We start from the raw sequence: 26,461 nt of genomic DNA on the forward strand, positions 1-26,461 counted from the left end.
TGTTTGTCATTCTGGTTTATTTCAGTGCTTTTACATGTATAAAATATACTTTAAATACTTTACATAAAAATTAGCAAGTGGTTTGCTTCTTAAAAACACCGAAGTCTTTGTGAGCTCTGATGCAGGTCTCTGACCTACCAAGCTGACTAAAATGTTTGTGGTGTAACACCTTTCATCAGAACAAACATGTTAGAGAGGAGTTCCTTTCCCTGAGCTCCCGTCCTGCTGACTCAGCTCCAAGTGGGAGACACGGCCTCTCAAATTCTGATGGCAAGTGATTTATAGGCACCACCCCAGTCACAGTTTGGAACCACATATTCCAGCATTCCAATTCCACAAGAAACATCACTCCTGGTGTTCAAACCGTCTCACTATCTTTGCACTCTCTTTTTTCAGTTCCTCAATGTGAGCGTTCAGACATTCCAGGATGTGCTGGGATCTCACTTCTTCCTCTTCCAGGTATCTTGCAGCTATTGATCCAACAGAAGCTGTAGGCAAGGGGCACTAAAAGGGAAACAAAGGGATATCAGGTATTCCTTCATTCCAGGTTTCAGCCAGAAACACCACTGATCTGCAAACCACACAACTGAACACGCTCCTAAAGGGCTCTTGGGTCACTTCCACCTTATTGGGCAGAATAAGCACTCAGGTCTCACACCTGTATCACAGGTCATGTCCCTCCCAACAGCCAACATGTCCTGCCAACAGTCATTGCTTTCAACAAGCCAAGATTGCCAAAAAATCAGTACTAAAGAATCAGGGCTAAAGAAGGTCACTACAGAACACCCAGGGTTTTCTCCTGGGCATTAGTGCACCTCGAGGTTTGCATCCTGCTCCTCGTCTCCATGAAAATCCCAGTGAGCAGCACCACCTCAGAGTTTGGGTTCCAGGGAAGGGAAAGCACTGCCAGACTGGGCCAGCACTGCTGTGTTTTATACAGCTCCTGTTCTTCCCTGAAATAATGGGCTTCTGGTACAATCCCACAGGCAAGTACAGACCAAACTCCTCTCACGTCCTCAGGCACCTCAGTCCAGTCAGCAACGGTCAACAAACTACAGCAGATTCTTTCCTTTACAGTCAAGAACTATTCCTGCTCCTCACATCACCTACCACAAGTTATTAACTTACAAAAACAACATTGTAAACCAGGCTTAATGTACAAGTTGATGAAGAGAAGCCTCCTGCACAGGGGCTGGCACGTGATATATAAGGTTACTAAGGGGTTGCTTTCCATTACAATTTGCCTCATTGTCTTGGCAAGAGAAAGTTACTGGTTATTTCCAAATCCTGGAGTCTTGTGGTTTTCAGGTCTTTTATCAACAGCCAGGAACAAAGGGAAGCAGAAAAAGGCTGCAGATAACGGGCAAATCTCTCCCACCCCACCACTGCCTACTGACAAGAATTTCTCCTCTCCTTATGTTAAATGAACTGATTTAAAGACCCTGGACCTGACCATGAGCAGGGAGTCCCAGTCAACACCAGGAAAAATATCTGCATTTCCGTAGAAAGCTTATTTCTACCTCTCAAAACAAAAAGCAGCATGTCCTCTTCTACTAAACATCAAGCCCTAGAGCTTCTCAGACCCTGAAGTGGAACTGTTCACACTTAAGCTCCAAGACCACAACCTGAGGAGTTTCCATTTAGAATATTACGATTCCCTGAGCTCCCAATACTGCTTTTTGGACATGCCCACTAACTACTCTAGTCTTGAAACAATCAAGTTTCAAGTAAATCTCATCAAGATTTACAGACCTTACAAGCCTCCACTTATCTGTGCATCAGCCTTAGAGCCTCTTCTCTGGGCTGCCCACAAAACAAAAATAGCTGTTGTCACTGCTAACAACACACAAACAGAGGAAAAATGTTCTGAATGCTGCTAGGGCAAACATCTGGAGCAAGGATCAGTACTCAGCATTCTCCCCTCCCTGAATTACTACAGGAAGAAGTGATTCAGTCCAAATTTCCTGTATCTTGGGCAAGTGCTCCAGCAACTGAGCTGAGGTAAAAGGACAGAGAAACTGCCAACACTGCTCCCTACTAAAAAAGTGTGATCAGCAAGTGGGGAAAATAGCAGCCTCCCCTTGTGCAGTGAAGCAGGGATTTCAGACTTTCCCATCAGCTAGGATAAGCAACTTTTAAGTTCAGTGTGCTGACTGCTGCAGCCCCACTCAGAGGGGTCAAACTCAACCTGTGCTTTACAGATGTGCAGCAACCAGTCACTCAGAGACTGTGAAACACTGAAACACTCAGCACTCCACGTCCACTCTGAGCCACTGCTACAGAGCCAGGCCAAAGGCTGAGGCAGAATTCAGAGGGGACACGAGCAGGTCGTGGTACACACTGAGGTACAGCACCAGCATGGAGAGAACCACATGCTCCTGGAATTAGCTGAGCAACAACACAAACACAGAGCCTTTCCCCAAGGAGTTCTGAAGAGCCACCACATGGATGTCACTGGCCAACTGTAACCATCCTGTAGTGGTTGTCCCTCCCTGTTTAATGTTCGTTTTATGCACACCATGCAGCCAAGTCATGCACTCAAAATCTGTCTCCCTTTGCCAGATGAGAACCCAGGTCTATTTTCAGCTGTTGAATAGCAACCAGCTCCTGTACAACTGCTTACCAAAGGCACAGATTCTCTCTGCTGATTCGAGACAGGCTGCTTGGATGCTTCATCTGCAAAATCTTTGTTTCCATCCACCACATGGAGCAAAGGCTCTGCTCCCAGCAAGGCAGGTGACTCCTGGCAGTTCTTCCTGCTGGTCTGGGAGGGTGGCTCACCCATCTCGGGGGGCACAGGTCCCATTTCAGCAGCCCCACATTTCTGGGGCTCCCCACGATGATGCTGAGCAGTCCCATCAGGTTGGAGATGTATCCTGGCTGCTTGTTCATCCTCCCTGTGCTGTGCTTCCCGAGCTGTCCTGGAAGGCAGGTTTGAGCACAGAACTGAGTTTGCCTCTCAGCAGCTGAACTCCAGCAAAAACTCACACAGAGGTAACAATTAACAGAGATGTTACTAACAGCCCTGGCAATCCAAACTTGTTTCCACAGCACTTCCAGATGCACATCCAGTCCCTAGGGAATTCTCTTTCCCTCTTCTGCTACTGTAGATACCAAAAACTACAGCCTGCACATCCTAAAACTGCAACAGAAAGGAGCGCAGCTGCCTGGGCCACATCTAATCCTGTCACCAAAAGAAGCACAGACTGCTGCTCAATCAGAGAGAGAGGCAAAGGCAAACAAAAGACAAACACTGCTGGCTCTGCAGAACACAAACCAGCTGGGACTCGAAGCTATTGCACTGCTGAAAGCACAAAGGCAGATTCCCAAACAGTCCTTGTGTTCTCCCAGACGCACGATGTGCTGGAGAGAGACACCACACACACAGCACGTCGTTAAAACCCACACATCCCCACACCCTCTGCTCTCCCCCACGCTCAGGGTCGTGCCACACTCACCTGTGCTGCACAGCCCTGGTCTGGGGCTCTTTGCCTGGCTCCTGCTGGGCAGTGCCCTGGGGTTCATCCAAGCAGAGCCGTGCACTGACCTCCAGCTTCGCCCTGGTCTCCGCAAGGTCCTTCCGCAGCTGTTGGTTCTCAGACTTCAGCTTGTGCAGCTCGACAGCACAGTCTTCCCTGAGGGCTCTCAGGGTCACATCTTTTCCCTAACAGACCGAGAAGGGCTGAAGTCAAAAGTTCTGGTTTGCAGGACACCACAGTCAGACCCAGAGCAAAGGCCAGCAAGAGATTCCTCAAGGCCCATCCTCTAACCTCGATTTTGACTGGTAAAGCTTTCCAGGCATTCCTGAGGGAAAATCAGTTATATATGCCTCACTGGGTCTGCATCCAGACAGGCTGTGCTGATCCACCTGGGAAAGCAAGTCTCTCACCACTGAATGCTTTCGAAAACAGGAAAATAAGGACCAAGAATAGTTCACCTGTGTTTTAACCTGGCCTTTCTTTTTGAAACTCTGAACAACTTGCTTCTTCCTTTTTGCCAGTTCTATTAAATTTAGATGCTTCATTCATTGTCATCACTGCTGTATCTAAGGACTTTCCAAATGTGCATTAGGACCACCTGGCCAAGATCAGCAGTTCCTGTTTCATGGGGCTGTGGAGATTTTTTTTTTTTAAAGCAGATTTCTTACCTTGCACCCTGCTACCAAGTTTTTGGGAAGTCACACAGGCAAAAGCCACCAGGCACTTTTCAAGCAGAAGTAATGGGCCTCAGGTTATTCGGTTTCAAATCAGCCCTCCGGAAAGCTCTGCTTTTTCTCCATCTCAACAGCCACAAGCTTCTGTTCAACATCCTCCCAAGAACCTGGCACATTTGACAATCACCCCAAACTAATACTAGAGCAAAGTATTTCCTTCCCACAGATCTGACAGGATAAAAGCTCTGCTATATTCCCATTAGGTTGTCAGCTGTCTGAATCCAGTCCTTGCCTCCTGGGAAGCATCCATTCTGCTTTAGGTGAGACAGAACTTGTAAACCAACCATTTCTTCCTTATTGCAGTCACTAAAATGAACCAACTCCAAGGTATTATTCCTGTCAAGGCTGCACCTTTTCCATGCAGGCTCTCCTTCTCCCCTCTGGCCAAGAGGGCCTCACCAAATCTCAGGAGTGCCACAGCAGCAGCAGCCCACCACAGGGCCCCTTCCTGGTGCACTATCCCAAGGCATCCAGCCCATATTCCCAGGTTGCAATCTGCCCTTGGACTGCCAGGGCCAGCCCTGCTGAACAGCTCTTCACCAGGGGAGAACATGTTCTCTCCCCAGTTATTTCAAGGACCAGAGCAGTTACAGCTTTGGGACAGGCCAAAAGGACATCACAGACTCAGAATGAGAGGTTTGAGGTAAACTGGCATAAAATGGAAGCGTAATAAAATGTACTACAAGCCATGGGCCAGAGCCCATGGAGAAGAAACAGATGATGGCTGTTCCTGCAGTTCTTCTCATCACTCTCTGGCTGAACAAACACTCATTATTTCTGCACCTCATTTCCTCACAAATTGCCCCTTTTACTCGGGTTTTAAGTTCACTGAACTCTACCACACATTTTGAGAGGGCTGGGCAAAGACTCTGACTGCTCCAGGGTGGGAACATACACCACCAGCCCCTTCCCATTTCCTGGTTCTCAATGCATACCTCCAGCACACCACACTTGGTTTTTTCCAGCTTCTCTGAGAGATGACGGTTTTCCAACCTCAAGGTTTCCAACTGGACCAGAACTACCTGAGGAGACAGAGGCAAACAGCAAGCTTAGAAAAAGAAGAGAGCACATACCCATAACACCCTCCAAGCATTTTCCACCCTCAAATTCGAGCACAGAGCAAGGTTTGGGCCGTTAGCTGTGCAGGGACCCTACAGAGAAGGCCATAAAAATAACCATGCACAGTCATTTTCTTGAGTTTCCAAAGATGTCATGCATCCAGGCCTAGTTAGCATGAGTTCTGTGGGATTCCAAAGAATTCTTTGAGATTCCAAAGAATTCTGTGGGACTATCAGTTATTGGTTTGAAAAGCAGCAGCAAGACAGATCCAGTGAACACCATGGATTAGAAGATTCCATCAGAAGGGTCTCAAAGTCTTTGTTCGAAGGCTAAAGAGAGAAGGAAACTATGAACATAACTAAAAAGCAGGATGGTATTCCAAGCCTTCAGATCCCTTAAAGAGACAGCATGAGAGCCTTTTTTACCCTGTGCTCCACTGCTTTCCTCTCTGCTCTTTCAACCTCCGCCCTCAGCCGCTGTTCCAGGTCTGACGTGGAGTCACTTGCCGATGCAATGGTGATGTCCCGCTGGTGCAGCTCCTGTGTCAGCCTGGAGATCTCCCTTTTCATCCCTTCCAGCTCACTGCTGTGTGTTTGTTCAGCGTGAGAGAGCTGCTCTTTCAGCTGGAGGGAGACATGCACACACCACCCACCAGCTTTTAGAAGATGTTTCAGCAAAGAAAGCGAAGTATCGCACACAACAATGTGAAATCTCAGTACTGGAAAACAAAAGGCTCTATGTAACAAGTCCTCTGTGCATGTTTGTCCTTCTTGATTGAAAGCCACCTCATCCCAGTCCTTTCCCACACCATAAACTGCCAGCTGGGACTGGAGAGGAGTTACATGCTGTGAAGCACTTTGGAAGATCCATAATTCATCAAATTACGGTCTCTTTAACTCACCACTGGACCTTGGTGACCAACACCAGAGAGCCAAAGGTCCACCATCACTGTGAAAGCACAGTAACACGTGGATAATATAACCTTGCAATTTGCCACTCTGCCTTCCTGAGATATTTAAAGATACCATTTAAGGATGGCAACTTTAAATAGCTCGAGCCAGATTTTTCTTCCAGGAATTAATTTGTCCTAAGTCTTCTGAATCGATATTAGCTTGTAGCAACTAGAGCTACTCATGGCAAACTTCCACCAGCCAGCTATGCACAGGGTAAAAATATATCTCTTTGTTTTCATAACTACATGTGATGACCACTAGTCTCTGCATTATGAGACAATAATCATTCCCTATTTACTTTCCACATGACAGGCATGATTTTATTTTTAGTCTGTTCAATCTCATCTCTTTTCCAGTTTGCTAAGTCCTATTCCATTCAGCTGTTCCTTGTATAAAAAACACTCCATCCTTTGGGTCATCTTTTTCCATACCTTATCTTGGTTTATGCAATCCTTTTTTGAGGTGGCAGACCTGCACTGCATACAGTATTCTGGTAGGCACACTGTATATTTATTCAGTGACACAAAAGAACAACGGCAGCATAATTTCTTCCCCAGGATTCCATTCCATTAGTCAAAAATATTAACCACCCAAACATCCAGGATTTTTCTGAGTATTACAAGCATTTTAGAAAATTGAACCAGATGATCTCTGCCTAGCCATGTAAATACTGTACACATGGTGATTTATCTCCATGTCACCTGAATGCCTCCCAAGTATATAAAATAGAAACAGCCATCATAAATCTCTCTCTCCTCCCCAGCAGCCTGTGGGAGATTCATTTACTGTGTGGCTGTTTAGATGTGTAACCAAGCACACATCTCTGGCAAGATCTGCACCTCTACACATTCAGAATAAAGGATGAAGGATTTCCACACAAGTGATGTTTTTCACTCAAGTCCAATGAGGTTTCCACTCTACCAGGCTGCAGTGAAAGCTCTCAGATCAGCTGATCCAGACCATTATTTAAAGTCAAGCCTTGTGGAAGGCTTGTTCCCCTTGGGTGCTCAAGCACTGGGGTGAGGCCCTCGTGCAGGTGAGCAGCTCCATCCTCCCAGCCCCTGACTTCATGTCCAGGTACCAAGCCTGAAAAAAACTCCCTTATTCACATATGGAGTAGAACACACTTGAAGCCCTGTATCTAGTGTGATAGGACATATCACAGCAAACTCATTCCCTCTCTGCTCTCCATCCTGTTGGGAGCCTGTATTAGGCTTAAACTCATGATTCCAGACCCTAATTTCTTTGCATATTTGTCCCTCCAGCACTAATTCAGGTATTTTCACAGTGTACAGAAGTACTATGGGATGCAGGGTAGGCCCAGGAGATGCTCACAAAGGCAAGTTCAGACACCTGCAAACACATCCTCTCAACTCCTCCTGTCAGGTGTGCTCCTTACCTTCAGCACATCCCTGCCTCCACAGCACCCCAGCCCTTGGTCCCCTTGGAACTGTGCTGCCTGTGCACATGGTACATGTGGGATCAGCTCACTCCTCCAGTGCCTTCCCAACCCCCAGGAACAAAGTCACGTTACCTTTTTAATCTCCGCCTTTGACTCAGTCTGGTGGTCTACCATGGACTGCAGCTCTTTGATATTCTCACCCAGCTCCTCCCTCAGCTGCACACACCTGGCATTTGAAGACACCAGGCTGGGTGAAAATGTAAAAGGACAGATTAGAATACCCCAAGGAGGGGGAAACAGTCAGAGAAACTCTGATCTTCCAAGCAGTCTCTTATGTCCATCGCAATAGAAACAGGACTCAACCCACAAGCTCCTCACCAATCCTTTGGGTTTGCTTTCCAAAATCATTTCAAAAGAGATCAGGAAGCTGACCTAACACATGATAGCTGTTTCTTGTTTATTCCTTTACCATACTAAGATTACAAACTTCCCATGCAAACACGACTCTGAAAATCACAAACTCAAGAGAGGAATAATAGAATCACAGGATGGTTTGGGTTGGGAGGCACCTCAAAGCTTATCTTGTTCCACCCCCCTGCCAAGGGCAGGGACACCTTCCATGAGACCTGGTTGTTGCTCCAACCCCCACCCAGCCTGGTCTTGAACACCTCCAGGAGTGGGCAGTCCACAGTCTCTCTGGGCAGACCTGTTTGTAACTCTTATCTCATGAAAAGTCTCAGTCTGGTTCTTACCAGCTGCCTAACAAAGGCTCCTTAACCTATTAGTGGGAAGGTGCTCAGCCTAAGCAAGCTGGAACACTGAGAACACCCACAGTGTGCAGTGAAAAGCAGCCAACCAATTAGCAAAACAGTCTCACTTTTACACTGCAAAATGAATAGCACTTGATTTCTTTAGCCCTTTGATATTTAAAACAAGCCTACAAAAATCAGTGGGACTGGTTAACTCGATGAATACTATTAGGTGCTGTATTATTATCCAAGATTAATTGCACTTCCAGAGGGAGCAAGCAGTGGGTTACCTGTTCTCAAGACGAGTCACCTCCGACTGCAAGTGCTGTTCCTTCTTCTGGGCAGCATCCAGCTGCAGCAGCACACGCTCCAGCTCCGGAGAGGACAACTGCTTCCCTTGCAAGCGTTCCTCCAGGGCCCTAAGGAGAAACCTCAGCTTCAGTCTCAGCACAGAAACATCACATCTGGGTTTGCTGATACAGGGAACACAACCACTGTTTTCTTGGAATTCTCTGAAAAATACAGAGCCCAGCAGCAGGTGAGGAAGCAAACACACAGCTGGGTGACAGCCCCTGCCTGAGTTCATGCTGACTGAAAAAGACTACATTTTAGTTTGATGTTGGCCTCCCTGACAGACACAGTCTGGCTGGTAGGTGAGCAACACCCAAACCTTCTGACAAAGCCAACGGAACCCGACAGCTTCTGCACGTTGCCAGTGCAGAAGGGGAAGGCCAAGATGATTTTGTCACAGATGTAGTTACCTCACCAAGGCCCCAGTCTGACATCATTAAATCAGAGAGAACTTTCAGTTATGTTAATAAGCACGTTATCAACCCTGAACAGCCTCCAGCACTTGACTGAAAATGCCTGAGGGAAACAACTTCAAAAGCCCTGTGCTGCCTCCAGAAACCCAGCTGAGGGGAAATCGGGTTCCTTCCACGCTCTTCACTGATTATCAGCTGATTTCAAGAGCAATGTAATTTGGCAAACACTGCAAGGCAGCACTTGTGAGAAACTACAGCACACCACTCTAGACACAACCAACACAGATCCAGCTGTGTGAAAATGCTGCTACTGTCCTCAGTGGGAGAACCTGGAATGTAGATCTGGATTCAAGAGCCTAAGTACCAGTGAGGTCCAGAAGCTACCTGATGAGGAATTCCTTTGTGTGAAGAGTTTCAGTCATCCTGGCCAGCTCTTTCTGTAACTGTTCCTGCTGCAGCTTGGAGCTGTCAATGAAATCCTCTTGAGACTGCAAGGTGGCTTTCAGTTCCCTCTTCTCATCCTGCAGCACCTGCACAGGAGGGAGAAGGAATGACTGTTGCAAGATGGACCAAATCCGTTTGCTGTAATTTTTTAGGACCTTTGGAAATACTGCAGAGCAGCACAGGGGTACAGAATCAGTTTTGAGGCCAATCAGAAACTTTACAAAGGCTCTAGAAAGAGACAAAAGCTCTGGGATTAAAAGCCTTCCCACTACTTCTCACCAGCACTGCTTTAGACCCAGTTTCATAACAGCTCCTCCACTGACCTCTACCATTTTCTTGGACTGCCTTAATTCCTCTTGCACTCTCTGCTGATCTGCCAGAATCTGGCGGTTGTTCTCGCTCAGGTCATCCACTCTCATGTTCAGCCTCTCCACCTCCAGCTCGTTGGCACTGATGGTGTCATTGGCCCTCTCCAGCTTGCTGGTTAAGTGCTGGATTTCCGAGCGGCTGGCCAGCTCCACCGAGTCCAGGATCTGCTTCCGATTGGCAAGCTGGGTCTGCCAACAGCAGTCGGTGTGCATTAAAGGTAGATCACAGAAAACACAGTGGAGCAAACCACATTCAACACAACTACTGATTTCTTGGTGTACTGAGCCACGTTCTAAAGTACGCAATGTGACCTTCCAGGGAAGTAGGGTTACACCATGGGTAACACTTCTGAAGGCAAACAGAATAAAAATAAGAAAATGAAAAAAGAAGGGGCCCTCTGATTCCAAAAGGGCTTCAAAGAGAATCTGAGAAATGAGGATCTCAAAGCACTCCAGCTGCCTGAGTATGAACTAAGAACAAAGCCACCTGCTGTTTTTGGCTCATGAACCCAAGGCTAGACCAGGACAAATGGCTGCAGGTGAGAAGGTTTGTAAGTACCATGCACAAACCAGAGGTTACCCAACTGTTAATCCCTGTTAATTCCACTCCAGGACAGAAAGCAGCTCTGGGTGCACAATGGAAAACCCACAGCCACCAAACAGCCCCAAAACCAAACTGGGTAACAGCCAATTTGCTCTGCTCTCTGCACTAAATATGTGGTTCCAGCAGCCTGGGAGAATGCTCACTTTGAATGTTTCATTGTTTTAATGTAGACAAAAAAGTTACAAGGAACCTGTGACAAGCAGACAATACATGCCCTATTATTTATAGGCACAATACCTTATTTCATAGCATTTCTTTCCACACAGCTAGCTGGTGAAATTTAACAAGCCAGCTCTCACATAAGCCTCTACGAACATTCATTTCATATATTCCCTTTTCATATAGAACCTTTGAATTTTTAAAGGCTGAAACAAAATATTTGAGTAGTCTTATACTCTCAATTTCTAAGAGTAGCAATTCCTGCCAGCTTGAGAGTCACCACGTACCTTGGTTTATTGCCTGGCACATAATGCCTCATAACTTAGAATACTATAGGAACTGTGCATTTGCAAGACTATGGTATAATTTTGATTACAGCCTTTCATTATTATTTGAATAGTCATGACAGAAAAGGTAATCAGGAGGGGCAAGAGTAAAGCACAGCCTTTCTTCACCCGAGAAACCAGAGTACCAGACTGCCTGAATATTTATTTCTGCATTAAGAAAACATTCAAGCTGTCTCTTATTTTCATCCACAGAACATGCAGGCCAGCACAGAACTCCAGGTTTCACCTACTGACTTTAAAGGCTGCAGGTGTTCCAGAAGGTGCTCAGAACTGCAGAAGAATGCCAGGCTTCCTTAAGCTGCTCTGCAAGGGATGAGGGGAAGCCAGATTAAAGGAGAGAGGGGAAGTACTCCATGGTCATGGATCTCAGCATGACTCTGTGCCAGCAAGACAACCAAGCACACAAAACATACAGAAACATCAAAGGCAAAAATGTAGCCCTTCCATGCTGGGCTTTTCAAGGCAGTTGAGGATCCAGGCAGTCTGTTCACAGTACCTAAGTCACCTACGCCGCTTCGGGAATACCTCCCCAAATTCCTGGTTTTCTGCTGCACCGTAGGAAGAGCAACTCTGAGCCCTGGTGTCCCAGCCCGTGCTCCAAGGACACATCTGTGCTCAGACAATTGAGCCATCAACGACACACAGACAGCACAGCAGCGAGACCTTCTGCTCAAGGACTCTCTCTGCATTTGCAGATCTACTGGTGTCAGCCTCTCACAAAGGCCCTGTCAGAGCCAGCTTCAGTCCTGTCATCACAGACTCCCTCCTTGCAGGAGCTTCCACTCAAGAGCAACTCAGGAGCCCATTAAGTGCAAAGTCCCCAGCAAGAGCTTCTTATCAGTGTCTGCTGTGATTGTGTCAGTGTGACTTCACAGCTGTGCTCTAGGTCAATTCATCTTGCTCTGCTGCAGCACCACTACCTCCCTGAGCCATCAGCTTTGCAGGAACAGCAGCCTTGCCTTAGGAGACTGCTAGAAAAAAAGGAGGGGGGGCTGAAAAATGCTGTTAGTTCAGTACTTTGTTAAAGCCTCTGTTGTAGGGCAAGAATATTTTCCAGCAGCACCCTCTGAGCTGGACCCACAAGGTACATATTTAGCTGCTGGCAGGTACACAGCTTTCAACTAGATAACATGATGTAACAGCTATTTTAAAGTGTCATATGCTGTGGTCTCTGCCTCCCAGGGAAAGATGCATCCTACTGTCTTCTCTGTTAACCAGAGGGGTGTCAGGGAGAGCTGCACAAGGTTTATCTAATCTCTGCTGACAGACTCCAGATCTTTTTTCCATACAGCACTTGTACAAGTAAACCTTATTCCACTGGGACATTAAAAGTCACTTCAATGGCAACCTGAACTGGATGGAAGCCTGGGAGATTTCATCAGCCTCTCCCTCCTCTCCCTCCCTCCCTCCTTCCCACCCACTGGCACAAACAAAACAGAAACTTTGGGCACGTTAATTGTACCTGCACGAGCTCGGAGTGCTCTGCCAGAGCCTTGCGCTGAGCCTCCAGCGATGCCACCTGCTGCTGGTACCGCAGGCGCTGCTTCTCCCACTCGAGCGATTTCTGTCGGAACTCCTGCAAGGACAGCAGGGGCAGCACATCCCCTTCCAGTTCACATCCACATTTGCCTTCTCTCCCATCGTATCCTCACACACCTTTCCCCACAGCAGGGAAACCATTAGCCAGTCACCTGATTCACCGGCTCAGCAGCACAGAACCCTCACACACTGTGCTCGCTGCATCCCCTCCCCTCCCGAGGTAAAACCTCAGTGTCAATTATTGCTGTTTACAAATGTTAAGTGCCAACACATTCATGGCTGGTTTCATGGGTTTGCTGTCAGGGATTTAACAATTCAGACTGGCTTCAGCTTCCAGAACATGCTGCTATTGAAATCACTAAGATGACAAGAATGAAGTACAGAACTTGAATGCTAATCTCTGCCCCAGAAACTGGGCACTGTGTCAGGCAGGTGTGTGTGTTACCACATCTTTGGGGTACAGGAGGAGCAAACTGAGTGGGGTTGAGCTCAGCGGAGCAGAAAGATTAAAGGTCAAGACAGGGTTGAGAAGAAGTTTGACATGTAGCTCCCTCCTCCTCAAAAAAAGTGAGAATACAACCTCCCCACACTGGAACTCACTCCATTCATATAATTTATTATTCTTTCAGCACCTTCTTCCTTTCATTTAGTCTAAGAACAACATCAAGGTTTATCCTGTGTACTCAGAGGCTCCAGTGCAGGAAATTGCCTTTATTACAGAAGCAGTTGAGAAGAGCTACACCTGGAGAGTTGATGAAGAGTACTTCTTAAGCAGGATTCACAGTCCTCTTCCTAGTTGACAACTCAGTCACCAGTAAGTCAGTTAATACATACAAACTGGTCAGCACTTGCTTTTTCATCACATACCTCCAGCTTCCTGGTCAGTCTGCTTAATTCAAACTCATCTCCTTCTTGTCCCTTGTTAGCATCTCCTCTGCCTCCTCTTGCTTTTTTCTTCTGCAGCTTCTCATAGCTCCTCCTCAGCCGGGACAACTGAGAGGAGACAGTGAGAGAGACAGCTTTGCTCAAGGCCCCAAGGCAGAAATTACAGAGCCCTTTGAGAGAAGGCACACAGAATGGTTCACACAAACAATCCCCTCATCAAGGCCACACAGCTGACAAGTGAAGGCTTCCATTGGGATAATGAGCCTATTATACCAACAGCATTGCAAAACAGGTCGAGCTGTGTGAGAGGAGCAAGATGCCACTGAAGTCGTGACATCGGCAGCTTTAATTAAACCTCTGTCTTACCACGATTAAAACATGACTAAAATGATAAGATGGAGGTTAACATGTAGCTGTCAATGCAGCAAGAGCACATCCCTCTCTCTGCAGGTGGCTCCCAGCCACAGGAAGAGCTGTCAGGACCTGTGGCTGATCTCCTCCCACAGAGGAGCACACCCACCACACCACACACAGCGACAGATTCCTGGGTGGATAAAATACACTTGTGCAGCACAGGTGGGAACTGGAACTCTCCCACTTACTGGGAGAAGGAAGATTTGAGAATTGCCATTACCCATAATAACAACACCACTTCATCTGTCATTTTCTGCTTAGATACACCATGTATTTCACAATGAGAGGAGAATGCCAACAGAAAATATCACTCCTACGCCCGCTGCTAGGATGCTGGAGTCATATCAGGAGCAGGAATGAGGAAAAAACTCTTGACATTTAAACGACCCTCTGTGCCAATAATCACTTGCAACTGGAAGAGAGTTTTCCATCTGATGATCTCCCCTCTACTCAACTATTAAATAAAAAGTTTCCAAATAGCCACAGGAATTTGAGAAGGCATCATTCCCATTTTACTGGTGGAGAAAGCTACGCCCATGGATGAACAGAAGGACCATGAGAAGAATAAATATTTGATTCAGGACATAACGAATTCAGTACTTTGGTGTGTTCAACGGGAACAGACAGATGTACAGGCTTAGAGTTAATACCAACATTTTTTGCCAAACACATCAGGAGATAAGAGGTTTATTCTTTCTACAGTCTCAGTGAGTTAGACACTGTACCTGTAATTGCCCTGGAAATGGTGGTAAACAGAGACAGAAATAATTTCCCCAAACAGTACTAAGAACAGAAGACTGAGGAATATTGGAGCTCAACGTCATCAGCATTAATACTGTGTGGGTAAAACACCCACACACTGCAATTTAGGCCACAACACACTCTGTATTTCAGCCTTAGCAATTTAGGCAGAGCTGCCAATGTACCTCAGCTTTGCTTTGCAGCCTATGCACAATTCCAGTGGGAGCAGCCAGTGAATGAAGACTGTTAGTCATATGGAACAGTGAGGTGTTTTAAATGAGGACAGATGCCTTCTGTTGTCAGAGCAGAGACTACCAAATTAATTTCACTTATGGTTTAGAGCGAGCAGGAACCAGGCCCAACCCTCCAGAGACAACAGGTCAGCGCTCTCCGAGCTGCTCAGGCCAGTTAACTCCCTGCCACCGGCAAGCAAGTGGAGACAGGCAAAGAGTTCAGCCCTAAACCTGGAATGCTGTTACACCACCCGCAGCACCGCTACCACCTTGCGGTGAGCGGGAGATGAAAGCTCTGAAATTATTGTCAAACAGTATTCTCTGAGTATACTTGGGTTTTATTATGTGTATTAAGACTAATATGCCTTGAGAGGACAAAATCCTTACCAACATCATCAGAGTCAAACAGAGGCAAAAAGATGAGACTACATACCACTGTTATTTCTTGATCTCACACAAGTCAGGCAGTTACACCTCCACCCTTTCTGAATTTCAGAAATGCTGAAGGAGCAAACTGCTGCTGCCTTGTACCCATGGCAACTCCAGAACTAGCACTGTGGTGACTGGGATGGGCAGACACAGGTCATTTTTGCAGTGAACTTCTGCAGATCTCCAGCACATGAAAACATCTACTCCACATTTCTATTCCAGCAGTTCTCTGTTTGTCACCAAGTTCCTCTGAAGCACAAACAACTGGCCAAGTGAACCACAAAAACGTCGCTTTGTCTACGTTCAATGCTCTTTTTTTGCAAGCACATAAACACTAAGAGAATGGGGAGGTTTAAAACCACAGCATTTAAACAGAAGCCATGATGCAAAGTATTTCACCTGTCGCATTGTACATCAAGTGGGAACTAAAAACCAAACCTCTCTTTTTGCAACTCACCTCCTCTTGGAACGTCTTCAGCTGTTGCTCATACTCTCTAGCCATGTCCTGCTTGGATTTTTCCACCTCTTCGACCCGGCGCCGCAACAGAACAACCTGAACCAAGAGTTAAAAAGCAAATAAATACAGCAGTAGAAGTAGACTTTAGGTTAGTAAGTACTAGGATGTTTCAATGGGGTCCCTCACTATGAGTCAGATTAAATCTATGCCTAAATCTTTGGTAGGCTGGGGCCAGAACTGCTTCAGTTCTGGCCTCTTTATTTGAGCCAGTTTCTGGCTTTCGTTTTTGGGGATGAAGCTGACAGGTTTGGCTTGTGCCACAAAGGCTACTTCTATCAGTATCTTCATCAAATTCTTCACAAATATGCTACCTACCAAGAGAACGGTTGGCCCTGTCATTATCCTACTATGTTCAGGTAAAAAAAGAAATTCCAAATGATGAGGGAGAAAGAAATAATTGGGGTTTTGAAATGCAGAGAAGACTTCCCTTACACTGATTCAACTGCTCCTGTGACTCAGTTTTGTCCTTTTTTTTCCCAGGGTACTCACTTTTCTAACTGCAGGTCCAAAGGACAAAGTGAAATTAAAAGAAATCCCCACAGAAAACTCACATGACTAAACCAAAAGCATGAATATACTCCAGTAGTGACTTTAACCAAACTTTACAGTTCAGTTTTGAAATCCATGTTCACTTTTTCGGGGTAAGAAATATTTCAAGTGTCTTGAGAAAACACAATTGATAATAACAATGATAACATATATGACAAAAATCACCATTCCTGCAAATGAAAATCCTGTGGCTCAACTGCAGTTTATGGCCCACATCTTGTGCAAAAATTTCACTTACTGATACTTCTCCACCAATACAGAAATTTTTTGCACTTCCCCCAGGCCTTTAATTAAAGACCACAAAACCTGAGCTGCATAAAACAGCCCTTGGAGAATCTCCCAGCAATATCTTTGTGTAGTTTATGGTAGGAAATTGGGGTTTTTTTCTACCAATGACTGCAGGTTGCTGGGCTGTCCATTGCTGCTACAGCATCTGTGGGTTCTCTCTAGAAACTGAGCATTCAATCTGTGAATTCCACCAACCCTTGAGGAGCTGATCATTTGACTCTGATGGAATTATGAACTGGACATCTTGTTCCAACAGGCCCCTCTGTAAATTCTATTCCTAATTTCCTGATTCTAACAGGTAAAACACACTGGTTGTCTCCAAACAGAAAACAGTATGAAATGGAGGTACCTCCTTCTGTTTTTCCTGCAGAGCAGCCCTGGCAGAGGAAAGCTCCTGCTCCCGAGCACTCAGGCAAGCTTCCAGAGCCTGTGTCTGCCCTTCCCACTCGGATTTCTTGTGAGCCACCATGATGTCAATCTGCTTCATCAGCTCCTGCAGCTCGGCCTCGCAGGAGGTCAGGAACCCGCCGCTGGAAGGGAAGGAGCTGGGAGGTAAAAGCAGCATCACCCAACATGGGACTCGGGTCCCAAACCAACAAAGGCAGAGAACAGAGAACACACTGACTTGCACCAAGGCACACGCAGGGCTTTGAACTCTTTGCAAATCAGCTTGCAGAGAAATAGAATCACAGAATCACTAGGGTTGGAAAAGACCTCCAAGACCATCAAGTGCAACCTTTGACCCAGTACCACCCATGCCCACTAAGCCACATCACTTAGGCATTCATCCCTTTGCCCCAGGACTATGCATTATCTAAGTAAATCAAAGCATGTTTAATTCATATTTTGTATTTGCCTTAATTGCTCCCCAGGCAGAGGCATTTTAGACCGAGCTTCAGTCACCAGAGGAATCTTACAGTCGAGCTTTCAGCTCCTGAAAACAGAAGTTTATCACAAATGCAGACAAACCTCGAAGCAGAGGGGGCTGGATGACAACATGATAATGAAGAATCCAACCCTCGCAATCCATCAGGGAGCACATGTGCCCTAGCAACGCCCAGACTTCTAATTTGGTGCAGTAATTATTGAAGCCAATTCCAGTAACTCCTCTAAAACTTCCCAAGCTGCTAAGCCAGGGACAATATTAAGGCTTGCCAGACACAGCCCTAGAGGGTGGTGAACTCCATAATGATCTTTACCCCTTTAATTTGCCTGTCAAACAGGGAGAACTGAAAAGAAATGGAAATCAATAGGTTAAGGGATAGAAATTTCTCTGCTCTCCCTGTGCGTGTGCACGCTGCAAAACTTGGCAGTTTTTCTATAGGGAAAGAAATACTTCTTAAAGGAGCCAAAATCAGTCACATTTGAAGCTCACCCTGTCCTGTGAGTTAACAAAAAATTAGCAGCTACTATGCAGAGCAGGAACATTTCCTTAACAGCATCTGCTAACATGTAGCTAAGTCTAAACTTGATTTTTGCAACCAGTTCTCTGAAGAAGATACAGTATCAAATAAATCTGAGTCACATTCTCAAGGATGACTGGGAAAACAGCATCAGTGACTTTTGCTTCACGCTTGTTTAACACAGAAAACATTTTGTTCCATTATTGTCACTACAGTCTCTCTCTCGGGGATCGAAAAGTCCACATCCTTTCACCTCAGACAGAGCATTAAGGATTCCTCAGAGCTGAATGGGACTCTGCAGTTTCAACATGAGCAGGAAATAATCAGATGTTTTCAATAAAAACAGATAACAAAGTCACATCTCATTAACCTTGCACAGCTGCTACAAAATAAATATTTATTCACAAGAAAAGTTTAAAACAACCAGAAAAAAAAAACCCAAAACCAAGGTGGAAGGTTTTCATGAAGATGTAAAACTAAATTGCTAACATAATACCTGTCCAGGGCTTATTGCAAAGCCAGTTCAGGTAGTGACTTTGGTTCTGCACCAGGTGAAGGCCACTGCACACTGATACCCAAGGATTTATTCTGAACAGGAGGGAAGGTTAATACTTAAATCCTTTTGAATGACTGCTGTGTACAGCTGCATACACACCTCCCCTGCTCATTTCTCTGCATTCCTTCCAGCAAAGCCTCCATCACCAAATCCTGGTTGCTTCAGCAGCTAGGGAAGTACAGGAAAGCAGTGGTCACCCATGGCAATGCACGAACAAGGCTGCTTCTCCACCCAACTGCAGAAAAAGCAGAAGCCCACAAAGCAAAGAAGTTAAAAAAATTACAATGAGCATGCAGCTACAGGTGAGAAAACAATGGTCACCTTCACGAACTTGTAAGCCAAATATCTGCCAAATAAAGGAACTCCTTAAAAATTCCTCTTAAGTTGTGTCTTAAATTATGGAAATAAGTTGAACAGCTTGACAGCAGCAGTACATCGTTTTAGTTAAAAATCACACCTTTTAAGTCACAAAAGCCTGTATGTGTGCATGCACATAGAAATTTCACATACTGGTGAAGCAAGAAGGGTTCACATTAAAGGCAAAAACAGGGAATAAAAAGTTACCATGGAACCACAGTCAGAAAGCCAGAATTTATTTCAGTGGCTCCTCCATGAAACTGCAGCTCTCTAGCACAGAAATGGTTAAACTCATCCTGAGGACACGAACTTTGGTTTCACCCTGTGGAGGTATTAACACCATTTTCTCTTTCCAAAACCTGTACACTGTCTCAAGTATTGAAGATGGATCCTTCCAACATCTTCCTCAAAGATTAATATGGCATCATTTAGCAATCAACAAAAGGGGAGCAAGGGAGACTTTAGAAATGTAGCCTCAGCTCTGTTTTCATTTCCCTAAGAAGCTTCTATCGTCTTCTAGAGCACTTCAAACACCATCCAGGGATTAAAGCCTGCCCTTGGGAGTTCTGCTGTGTTTTAAATCACACTCATACAGAAAATAGACAGAAAAAAAATCCTATCCCTATTCTGATAATGTTTTGTCTCTCTTTGGTCCCGTCTGTGCTTAACAAAAAGTCCATCAGTATGCACAACACCTCCCTGGTACTGCTGAGGGCAGGGTGCTGAGGAGAGCAGATGAGCACATCCCCTGAGCTGCTGACAGCATTCCAAGAGTTCTCCAGGTGGCAACAGCAGACATCAAACAGTAGCAGCTCTTCTCTACCATTCTAATCACACCTACACAGAATCAATTTTCAGTGGGCAGAGACATGAGGAGAGAGACAGCACAGAATTCTAGAACAGTTTGGGTTGGAAGGCACCTTAAAAATCATCTTATTCCATTCCCTGCCATGGGCAGGGATATCTTCCACTAGACCAGGTTGCTCCAAGCCCCATCCAACCTGGCCTTGAACAATTCCAGGGATGGAGCAACCACAGCTTCTCTGGGCAACCTGTGCCAGGGCCTCAGTACCCTCAAAGGGAAGAAATCCTTCCTAATATCCAATCTAGCCCTGTCCTACCACGACATGCCCTTGCTTCTGTCATCCCTTACACAGAGTCCCCACAGTACACCTGAATCTGCCAGCTTTGCATACCTGCCACCTTACCCAGGTTTTGGGGGAAAGCCTTAAAATCAGACATCTCTACCCTGGTTTATCCTTCATCAGGTTCATTGTTTAGTATTAAATTTTGGCCTCTTGAGCTTGCAAGTCACACAGTGCCAGTGCAGAGGCCCAGAGACATTGCCTTTAGTCACAGCAAATCACAGGCACCTGAAGTAAAGACCCCCACAGCTACCACAAGAGAGGACAATCTCCCTCATTAACTACAGCTGAAGCAAGGACAGCTGGCTGGTCACTTCTGAAAAAGTGAAGAAAATGGAAATATTTGGGAAAAAACCAAACCAACAAATAAAAAAAACCCCAAAAACATTTAAAAATAAACAAGGTTTATCATCCCAACTCGACAGAGAACTGTTGTAGAGTCAAGTGGAGAAAACCAGACAATACACAGGAGGACTTTAAAGAATAGTGCCCATAAAAAAAGACTGGGAATACTTTGTATTTAAAAACATAGAAAGATGCAATTTCGAAGTGTTGCTGGAAATATGCTTACAATGAACAGAAAAGCAGCAATAACCTCCCAAAAGCACCGCCACAGACGTGCCAGGGGCCGGAATGCCACCTGCGGCAGGAGCCCGGTGCACACCACCCGTCGCCGGGGGAAGAATCACAGAATCAGGTTGGAAAAGACCTCCAGGATCGTCGAGTCCAAGCTATGACCGAACATCACTTTGTCACCCAGCCCAGAGCACCGAGTGCCACGTCCAGTCCTTCCTTGGACACGTCCAGGGGTGGGGATTCCTCCACCTCCCGGACAGCCCCTTCCAGTGCTGGACAGCCCTTCCCATGAAGAATTTCTTCCCAATGCCCGACCTGAACCTCCCCTGGCGCAGCTAAAGCCTGTGAGGTGACTGCAGGAGTGACCGCGGCCACCGTGCCCGGGCAGTGCCGCCGGCCCCGGCAGAGCATTCCCTATTCCCGCTGCGCTCCCGCTCCTCCCCAGCAGGAGCCACTCCGCCCATTCACGGTGTTTACCCCGCACCCGCCGCGGCAAGTTTCGCTACCCGGGGCCCTTCCAGCGCCGCTCCCCTCGGCTCCCTCCCCGCAAACACCCCGCACCCGCCGGCCTTCTCTCCCTCCTTCCCTTCCTCCTTTCCTCCCTCCTTCCCTTCTCCCGCCTTTCCCCACCTAACGGCGGGCCCGGCCCGGCCCGGCAGCACTGCGCCTGCGCGAGAGCCGCGCCTGCGCACGGCAGGGCCCGGACACGGGCGGGGTACGGCGGGCAGGGGACACCGCGGGGACATGGGGGGACAGCGCAGGGAATACCGGGGGCTGCATGGGAGGGCACGGGGGGGACGCCGGGAGGGGACGTTGGGGGACACTGAGGGGGCTACCGGGGGGATCGTGGGGTTAGGGTCTGCGGGGACGGACACGGGGCGGTTGGGCACCACGGGGGACACTGCGGGGGCGCCGGGGGAATATTCGGGGGGGTACCGAGGGTGGACACCGGGAGAACATTGCGGGGTCATTCGGGGCGGTACTGAAGGTCCGACGGAGGGGACACCGGAGAGGGACACAGTGGGGATACGGGGCACACGGGGCTGTGTCGGCCGGGAGCAGCGCGGATCGCACGGCCCCGGGGCTGGGACCGCTCAGCCCGGTGCCCATCGCCGCCCCCGTGCAGCGGGGTGTATTTAAATAAATACCTGTAGTCACCTACCCTGGCACGATCGAGCCGCAGGGTCACACCGGGGCGAGTCCCTGACGTGACACCTCAGGGAGGGCAGAGTACAGTGAGACACCCCGGAGGGATTCTTGTAGCCGGGGGTGGAAGACGGGTCTTGTTTTTCTTCTGTTTCACCAGTTTCCTGGACTTCAGGTTCGGGCAGGATTCTGGGTGCCGTGAAATCCTTTGTTGTGACTCTCCCAGACTCGTGAAGCCCTGGGTGAGGCACAGCACTGCTCAGGGCAGCAAAGGGCTCTTGGCAGAGTTACAGGGGTGCTCAAACTCACTCCAAGTAGGCTTCTAAAAGCCAGTCAGTAGATATAAACACACATAAATATCATTAATAAAAACCTGCTGGTTTTATATATTCGTCTCTGATGCGTATCAATCTGCAAATCACTTTAATAATGTTCTTTTCAGGTGAAGTAGTTCTCCTGTGGTTATAAACCCTTTTTGAGTGGATTAGAAAAATCAAGTTTAATCTTAACAGGAATTAGATCCAAACTAGAGCAAGCCCAGAGTCCGAACTGCAGCTCCTTGGCTGGGGATGTTGTTGGGAACAGCATCTGCTTTGTGTCACAGGTTTAGCTGCACTCACCTGCTGTGAGGATGGACAGCGAGGTGCAGAGGGATGGCAGGATCCTGGATTTGATCGATGACGCGTGGAGGGAAGATAAATTGCCGTACGAGGACGTGGCTATCCCTCTGGTAGGTGAATTGCTACTTATCAATCTGAGTTAAGGCTGCTGTGTTTATCTCAGCCCCTTCTAAGAAACAGCACAGGGTGCAGCTGATTTGTACAAAGGGCTCCCGGGATGGATCTCACTCTTTCCTTGCCCTACATGCCAGTCACTCCTGTGTGCATGAGGAATTGGATGAGGACTGTCCCCCCTTCCCCTGACCAGTTATTGAATCTTCTCAGAACTAGAGTGCCCTCCCCTTCACACTCTTTTGGGTTTGGCATCAGGGAGAAATTCTGGTTTGGAGAACAGAGATGATGATCAGTCTCACGCTGACAGCTGCAGTCTTGGTTACACTTTATTTCCACTTCCCGAAATTCCATTAAAAGAAGCTGAAAAATTTTCGTACCTGTTTCCAGTCAGTCTTTTCCAGATCCAGCATTGCTGTTGGCAGTTCAAGGACAGCAGTGAATGCACTGGCACCTGCAGTGCCACGTCCAAGGCATGGCAGCTGTCCTTTCATCCAGGGCACGGCTGCAGGGTGGGAGAGGGGCAGCAGGGGAAAAGCTACTGCTGATCCCACAAACCCCAGAGTTGAAGCTTCAGATCTCCCACCCTGAAACCTTTCCTTAGCTACTTTGAAACTTCCAGGGAAGCAGGAGGTAGCTGAGGATTTTCCCTTTCCTTGTTCTCTCCGGTGCACAAGCTTTACCCTGGCCAGCACTGACAGGGCAGTTGTGGGGATCATGGGGTGTTGGTCTCCTTCAGCATAGAGATATTTCCAAATTGTGACGTGGCTCAAGCTTTAGCCTTTCCACCACTGGCTTTTCAGAGAGGACAAGGAGCAGCTGCACAACCCCAAAGTCCATATATACAGCACACATGATTTTCTGCCAAGAGCTGGGTTTGAGGGAGGGATCTTGCAGAACTGTAATTGTCAGATAAAAGAGCCCAAACCCCCTATTGCTTGGGATAACGTTTATAAGGCAGGCTGAGTATTATAAACTGGTTCCTTACTGACATTTGCCTTTACCTTGAGTCCAAACATTACTGTTTCTTCCCTTACAGCCACCTCTTGGGCTACTTACAGTCACATACAGATAGCAGCCCCAGAGCAGGAAGCCTCACCAACTAACAACAGAAAGAAAGGCCTGGCTGTGGATATAAAGATTCCCAGAGATGAGATTGCCTCTGATCACATGGGAAAAGTAGCACAAATTCACAGGAGACTTATTCAGGAGCACTGTAAAGGAACAAACAGAATGGCTGTGAAGTGCTCTTTGAGCCTGTCCTGAGCATTTCCTCCAGTGCTCACTTGAGAGATTCCTGGGAACTCAAATGGGCTCAAATCATACACTGTTTTCAAAACTGAAATGTTTTAGTTAGCTCATGCTGGGATTTCCAGAGATCTAGAACTCAGAATTCCTGCCCAAATGGTATCTGGCAGAATAGCACTCACTCAGTGTGACTGCAGCAGTACAGCAACACGGAGAACAAATAATATAAGGGAGTTCTGACTTCTGCTGTTGGTCCAGCACAGCCACACCTGAGTCCAGCACGTAGAGAGGAAGGACTTCTCACCTGCCATGGGAATGAAACATGTTACATTACCAGTTGTCTTAATAACAGCTCTAATAACTGCAGTATCTGTATTCTTGCCAACAGCAGAAGCAGCGCATTGCAAACAAGCAGTGGAATAATTGCATTGCACTGTTATTTACTTACTTTGCATTTGCTATATATTCTCCTCCGCTGTGTGTGCAGTCTGAGTGTACAGCAAGGCCCCAGGGTCCTGGAAAACCAATTTACCTTTCAGATTAAGCACCATATTCATGTGAAAAGAATATTGTTCATAACGGGGCCCAGTAATATTTTTAAGTGGATCAGTATGTGTGATATTTATTGTTCAGATATTTACTGGTTCAGATGTTTATTGGTCTTGTTTCTATTTATCCATACAAAGCCTTAACAACCTGCTGCTTTCAGGAAGTATATTTGGTGTGGAATGCATTGTACCTCTATTTTGTTCTCAGAATGAGCTCCCTGAACCAGAGCAAGACAACGGTGGCACCACCGAGTCTGTGAAAGAGCAAGAAATGAAGTGGACAGATTTGGCTCTCCAGTATCTCCATGAAAACGTTCCACCCACGGGAAACTAGTGAATCAGTGAGATTTCATGCAGCAGATGCATGAATGCCACATGAAAATATTTTTCAGCTGACCACTGTTGTCAGAAGCTGCTCTAAGGAAGAAACAGCGTTCCTGAAACATTTGGATTCCAGCAGTGGTTCTGCTCACAGCGACCAGTTTAAAATGCTTCTGTAATGAGTGTGAAATAGCAGAGGCTCTCTGACACCCAGAGCTAAGAGCAGAATGTTTCACTTATTTATTTCATTTTTTCTGTTAAATTTTTCTGAAGTTTGTGCCAATTCTGATCTTCAGTGTTTTCTACACATGATTAAAAAGTAGTTTTTACTGTCTCGAGTTGTTAGTGATTTCAAAGCTCACAATGGGATCATTTGTCTGGAGTTCAGTGCAGAAACCCAAATAGCTGTGAGCTGTTACCATCTTCCACTAGTGTGTGGCTGAGGAAGGATGTGTGGGGCAGGTGTGAAAGGTTGGTCAACAGATCCAAGAGCTGGAAGTAACCTGTAAACACAGGTGGTTACTTGAACTCCTCATCTCAGGATCTGATGGTGGAGGTGGAGAGCATTTCCTGTGCTGACCTGGTGGGAATGTTTGCCAACACGCACACCATGAACAGACAGTCTGATTTATGCTAAAATGGTGGTTACTCAAAATCATGGTCTTTAGAGGGATGATTGAGAGTTCCAAGGAAGAGCCTGCCAGTCCCAGGGCACTGCCAGTCTCAACCTATTGAAATGAGAGGCACTTAGATGAGCTACCTCAGAAGGGAAATGGAAATCCAAAGAAAGAAACAAGTAGAGCTTAGCTTCAGGCAATAAGTTGTTACCTCTTTTTGTGCTGAGAAGAAAGGCAAGGCCCTCTTGATTTATCCCATTTTATCTCTGATTCACAGATGTCCTTTGCAACAGGTAAAAGCCTTCTGTTCATCTTCATGTTTCACTGTTGGACTGATTCTGTCTCACCATTGGCAGAACTTGCTAAGGAGAAAATATTTTGACAGAGTTTAGGATTACTGGTGGGGGTGAGAAAGGAACTGGAAAGAAAACAATGTTTAAATTATATTCTTTTGCCAGTGCAGCAGAAAAAGCACTGTCCTGGACTTCCAGACTCCACAGAAGTTTTTGAGTGTCTTTTCTCAATGTTTATCCTCTCCAAAATAACAAACCCCAGCTTTTGCCTGGGTGATCCGTGCCTGCACCAGACAAGCAGCACACACTTGTCTGAACAGGAAGGAGCTGCAGACAGGCAGCAGGAAGAGTTAAGGATTAACCCAAGAATTAGCAAAGTCAAAAAGCTTAGTTTGCACAGCATGGACCAAAGAACCAGCTATGCAGCTGGGAGCTGTAATAGCTCAGCTCCTTGTTGGATCATCACTGGGAGGAAAAAAGCAGAGCCTGTGCTTAATGAGGGAGTTCTGATCCTCCCCAGGTTCCCTTTCCCTCGCCTACAGTTAGAAGAATTTGCTAAGAAAACGTCAGGCAAAGCTACCACCCAGTTTCTATCCAGCAGCCATCCCTCCTCTCTGACCCCTTTTCAAGCTCCCAGCCACCCTTTTCTTCCCAATTTTGCCACTGTATCTTCCAGCTTCAATTTCAGACTTCCTTTCCTGCCCCTGGCAGTTGTCTTTGCTTAGCTATCTTCTGCCTCCCATCCATCAAGGAAAGAAAAAGCCCTTCTTACTTGAGTTAGAGCTGAATTCATGATGTTCCAGCAGGTCATCGAGAAAATGTGGTGGGAATGCCAGTTGTATGAGTGTCATCCAAGGCAGCAG

At 46.7% G+C, this 26,461-nt stretch overlaps 2 protein-coding genes across 6 annotated transcripts; one reads left to right on the forward strand and one right to left on the reverse strand.

The window, feature by feature from the left end:
* Positions 1-21,960, reverse strand: CEP63 (centrosomal protein 63). Of its 4 annotated transcripts, none has more exons than XM_027650407.1 (15): positions 21,857-21,960; positions 18,716-18,851; positions 17,007-17,187; positions 15,761-15,856; positions 13,469-13,594; positions 12,525-12,638; positions 9,908-10,141; positions 9,525-9,670; positions 8,667-8,795; positions 7,760-7,874; positions 5,698-5,895; positions 5,149-5,235; positions 3,459-3,664; positions 2,624-2,921; positions 1-504 (listed from the first exon to the last, which is right to left on the reverse strand). In XM_027650407.1, exons 2-15 carry the CDS (start codon positions 18,757-18,759, stop codon positions 346-348), a joined length of 2,133 nt encoding a protein of 710 aa, XP_027506208.1. In that variant the 5' UTR covers positions 18,760-18,851; positions 21,857-21,960; the 3' UTR covers positions 1-345. The 4 variants fall into 4 exon arrangements, with proteins under 4 accessions (XP_027506208.1, XP_027506209.1, XP_027506210.1 ...); XM_027650408.1 differs by having other exon boundaries at positions 21,843-21,859; XM_027650409.1 differs by lacking the exon at positions 21,857-21,960 and adding an exon at positions 21,325-21,351.
* Positions 21,364-25,022, forward strand: ANAPC13 (anaphase promoting complex subunit 13). Of its 2 annotated transcripts, XM_027650413.1 has the most exons (4): positions 21,386-21,409; positions 22,001-22,082; positions 22,445-22,570; positions 24,576-25,022. In XM_027650413.1, the coding sequence occupies exons 3-4, from the start codon at positions 22,472-22,474 to the stop codon at positions 24,699-24,701; spliced, it is 225 nt and encodes a 74-aa protein (XP_027506214.1). In that variant the 5' UTR covers positions 21,386-21,409; positions 22,001-22,082; positions 22,445-22,471; the 3' UTR covers positions 24,702-25,022. The 2 variants fall into 2 exon arrangements, with proteins under 2 accessions (XP_027506215.1, XP_027506214.1); XM_027650414.1 differs by lacking the exon at positions 22,001-22,082 and having other exon boundaries at positions 21,364-21,409.
* Positions 25,023-26,461: the final 1,439 nt, after the last annotated feature.

This window comes from Corapipo altera, unplaced genomic scaffold (assembly GCF_003945725.1).
Source record: "Corapipo altera isolate COAL_440 unplaced genomic scaffold, ASM394572v1 54, whole genome shotgun sequence".
In the NCBI taxonomy this organism is placed as follows: domain Eukaryota; kingdom Metazoa; phylum Chordata; class Aves; order Passeriformes; family Pipridae; genus Corapipo; species Corapipo altera.

Bases quoted from the DNA above. Each gene is read 5' to 3' on its own strand.
- CEP63 (XM_027650407.1), bottom strand. From the start codon at position 18,759: ATGGAGGCTTTGCTGGAAGGAATGCAGAGAAATGAGCAGGGGAG. The intron at 13,595-15,760 runs GTGAGTTGCAAA...GTCTCCTCTCAG, and splicing joins TGAAGACGTTCCAAGAGGAG to TTGTCCCGGCTGAGGAGGAG. The intron at 7,875-8,666 runs GTAACCCACTGC...ATTTTCACCCAG, and splicing joins GTGACTCGTCTTGAGAACAG to CCTGGTGTCTTCAAATGCCA.
- ANAPC13 (XM_027650414.1), top strand. From the start codon at position 22,472: ATGGACAGCGAGGTGCAGAGGGATGGCAGGATCCTGGATTTGATCGAT. The intron at 22,571-24,575 runs GTAGGTGAATTG...TTTTGTTCTCAG, and splicing joins AGGACGTGGCTATCCCTCTG to AATGAGCTCCCTGAACCAGA.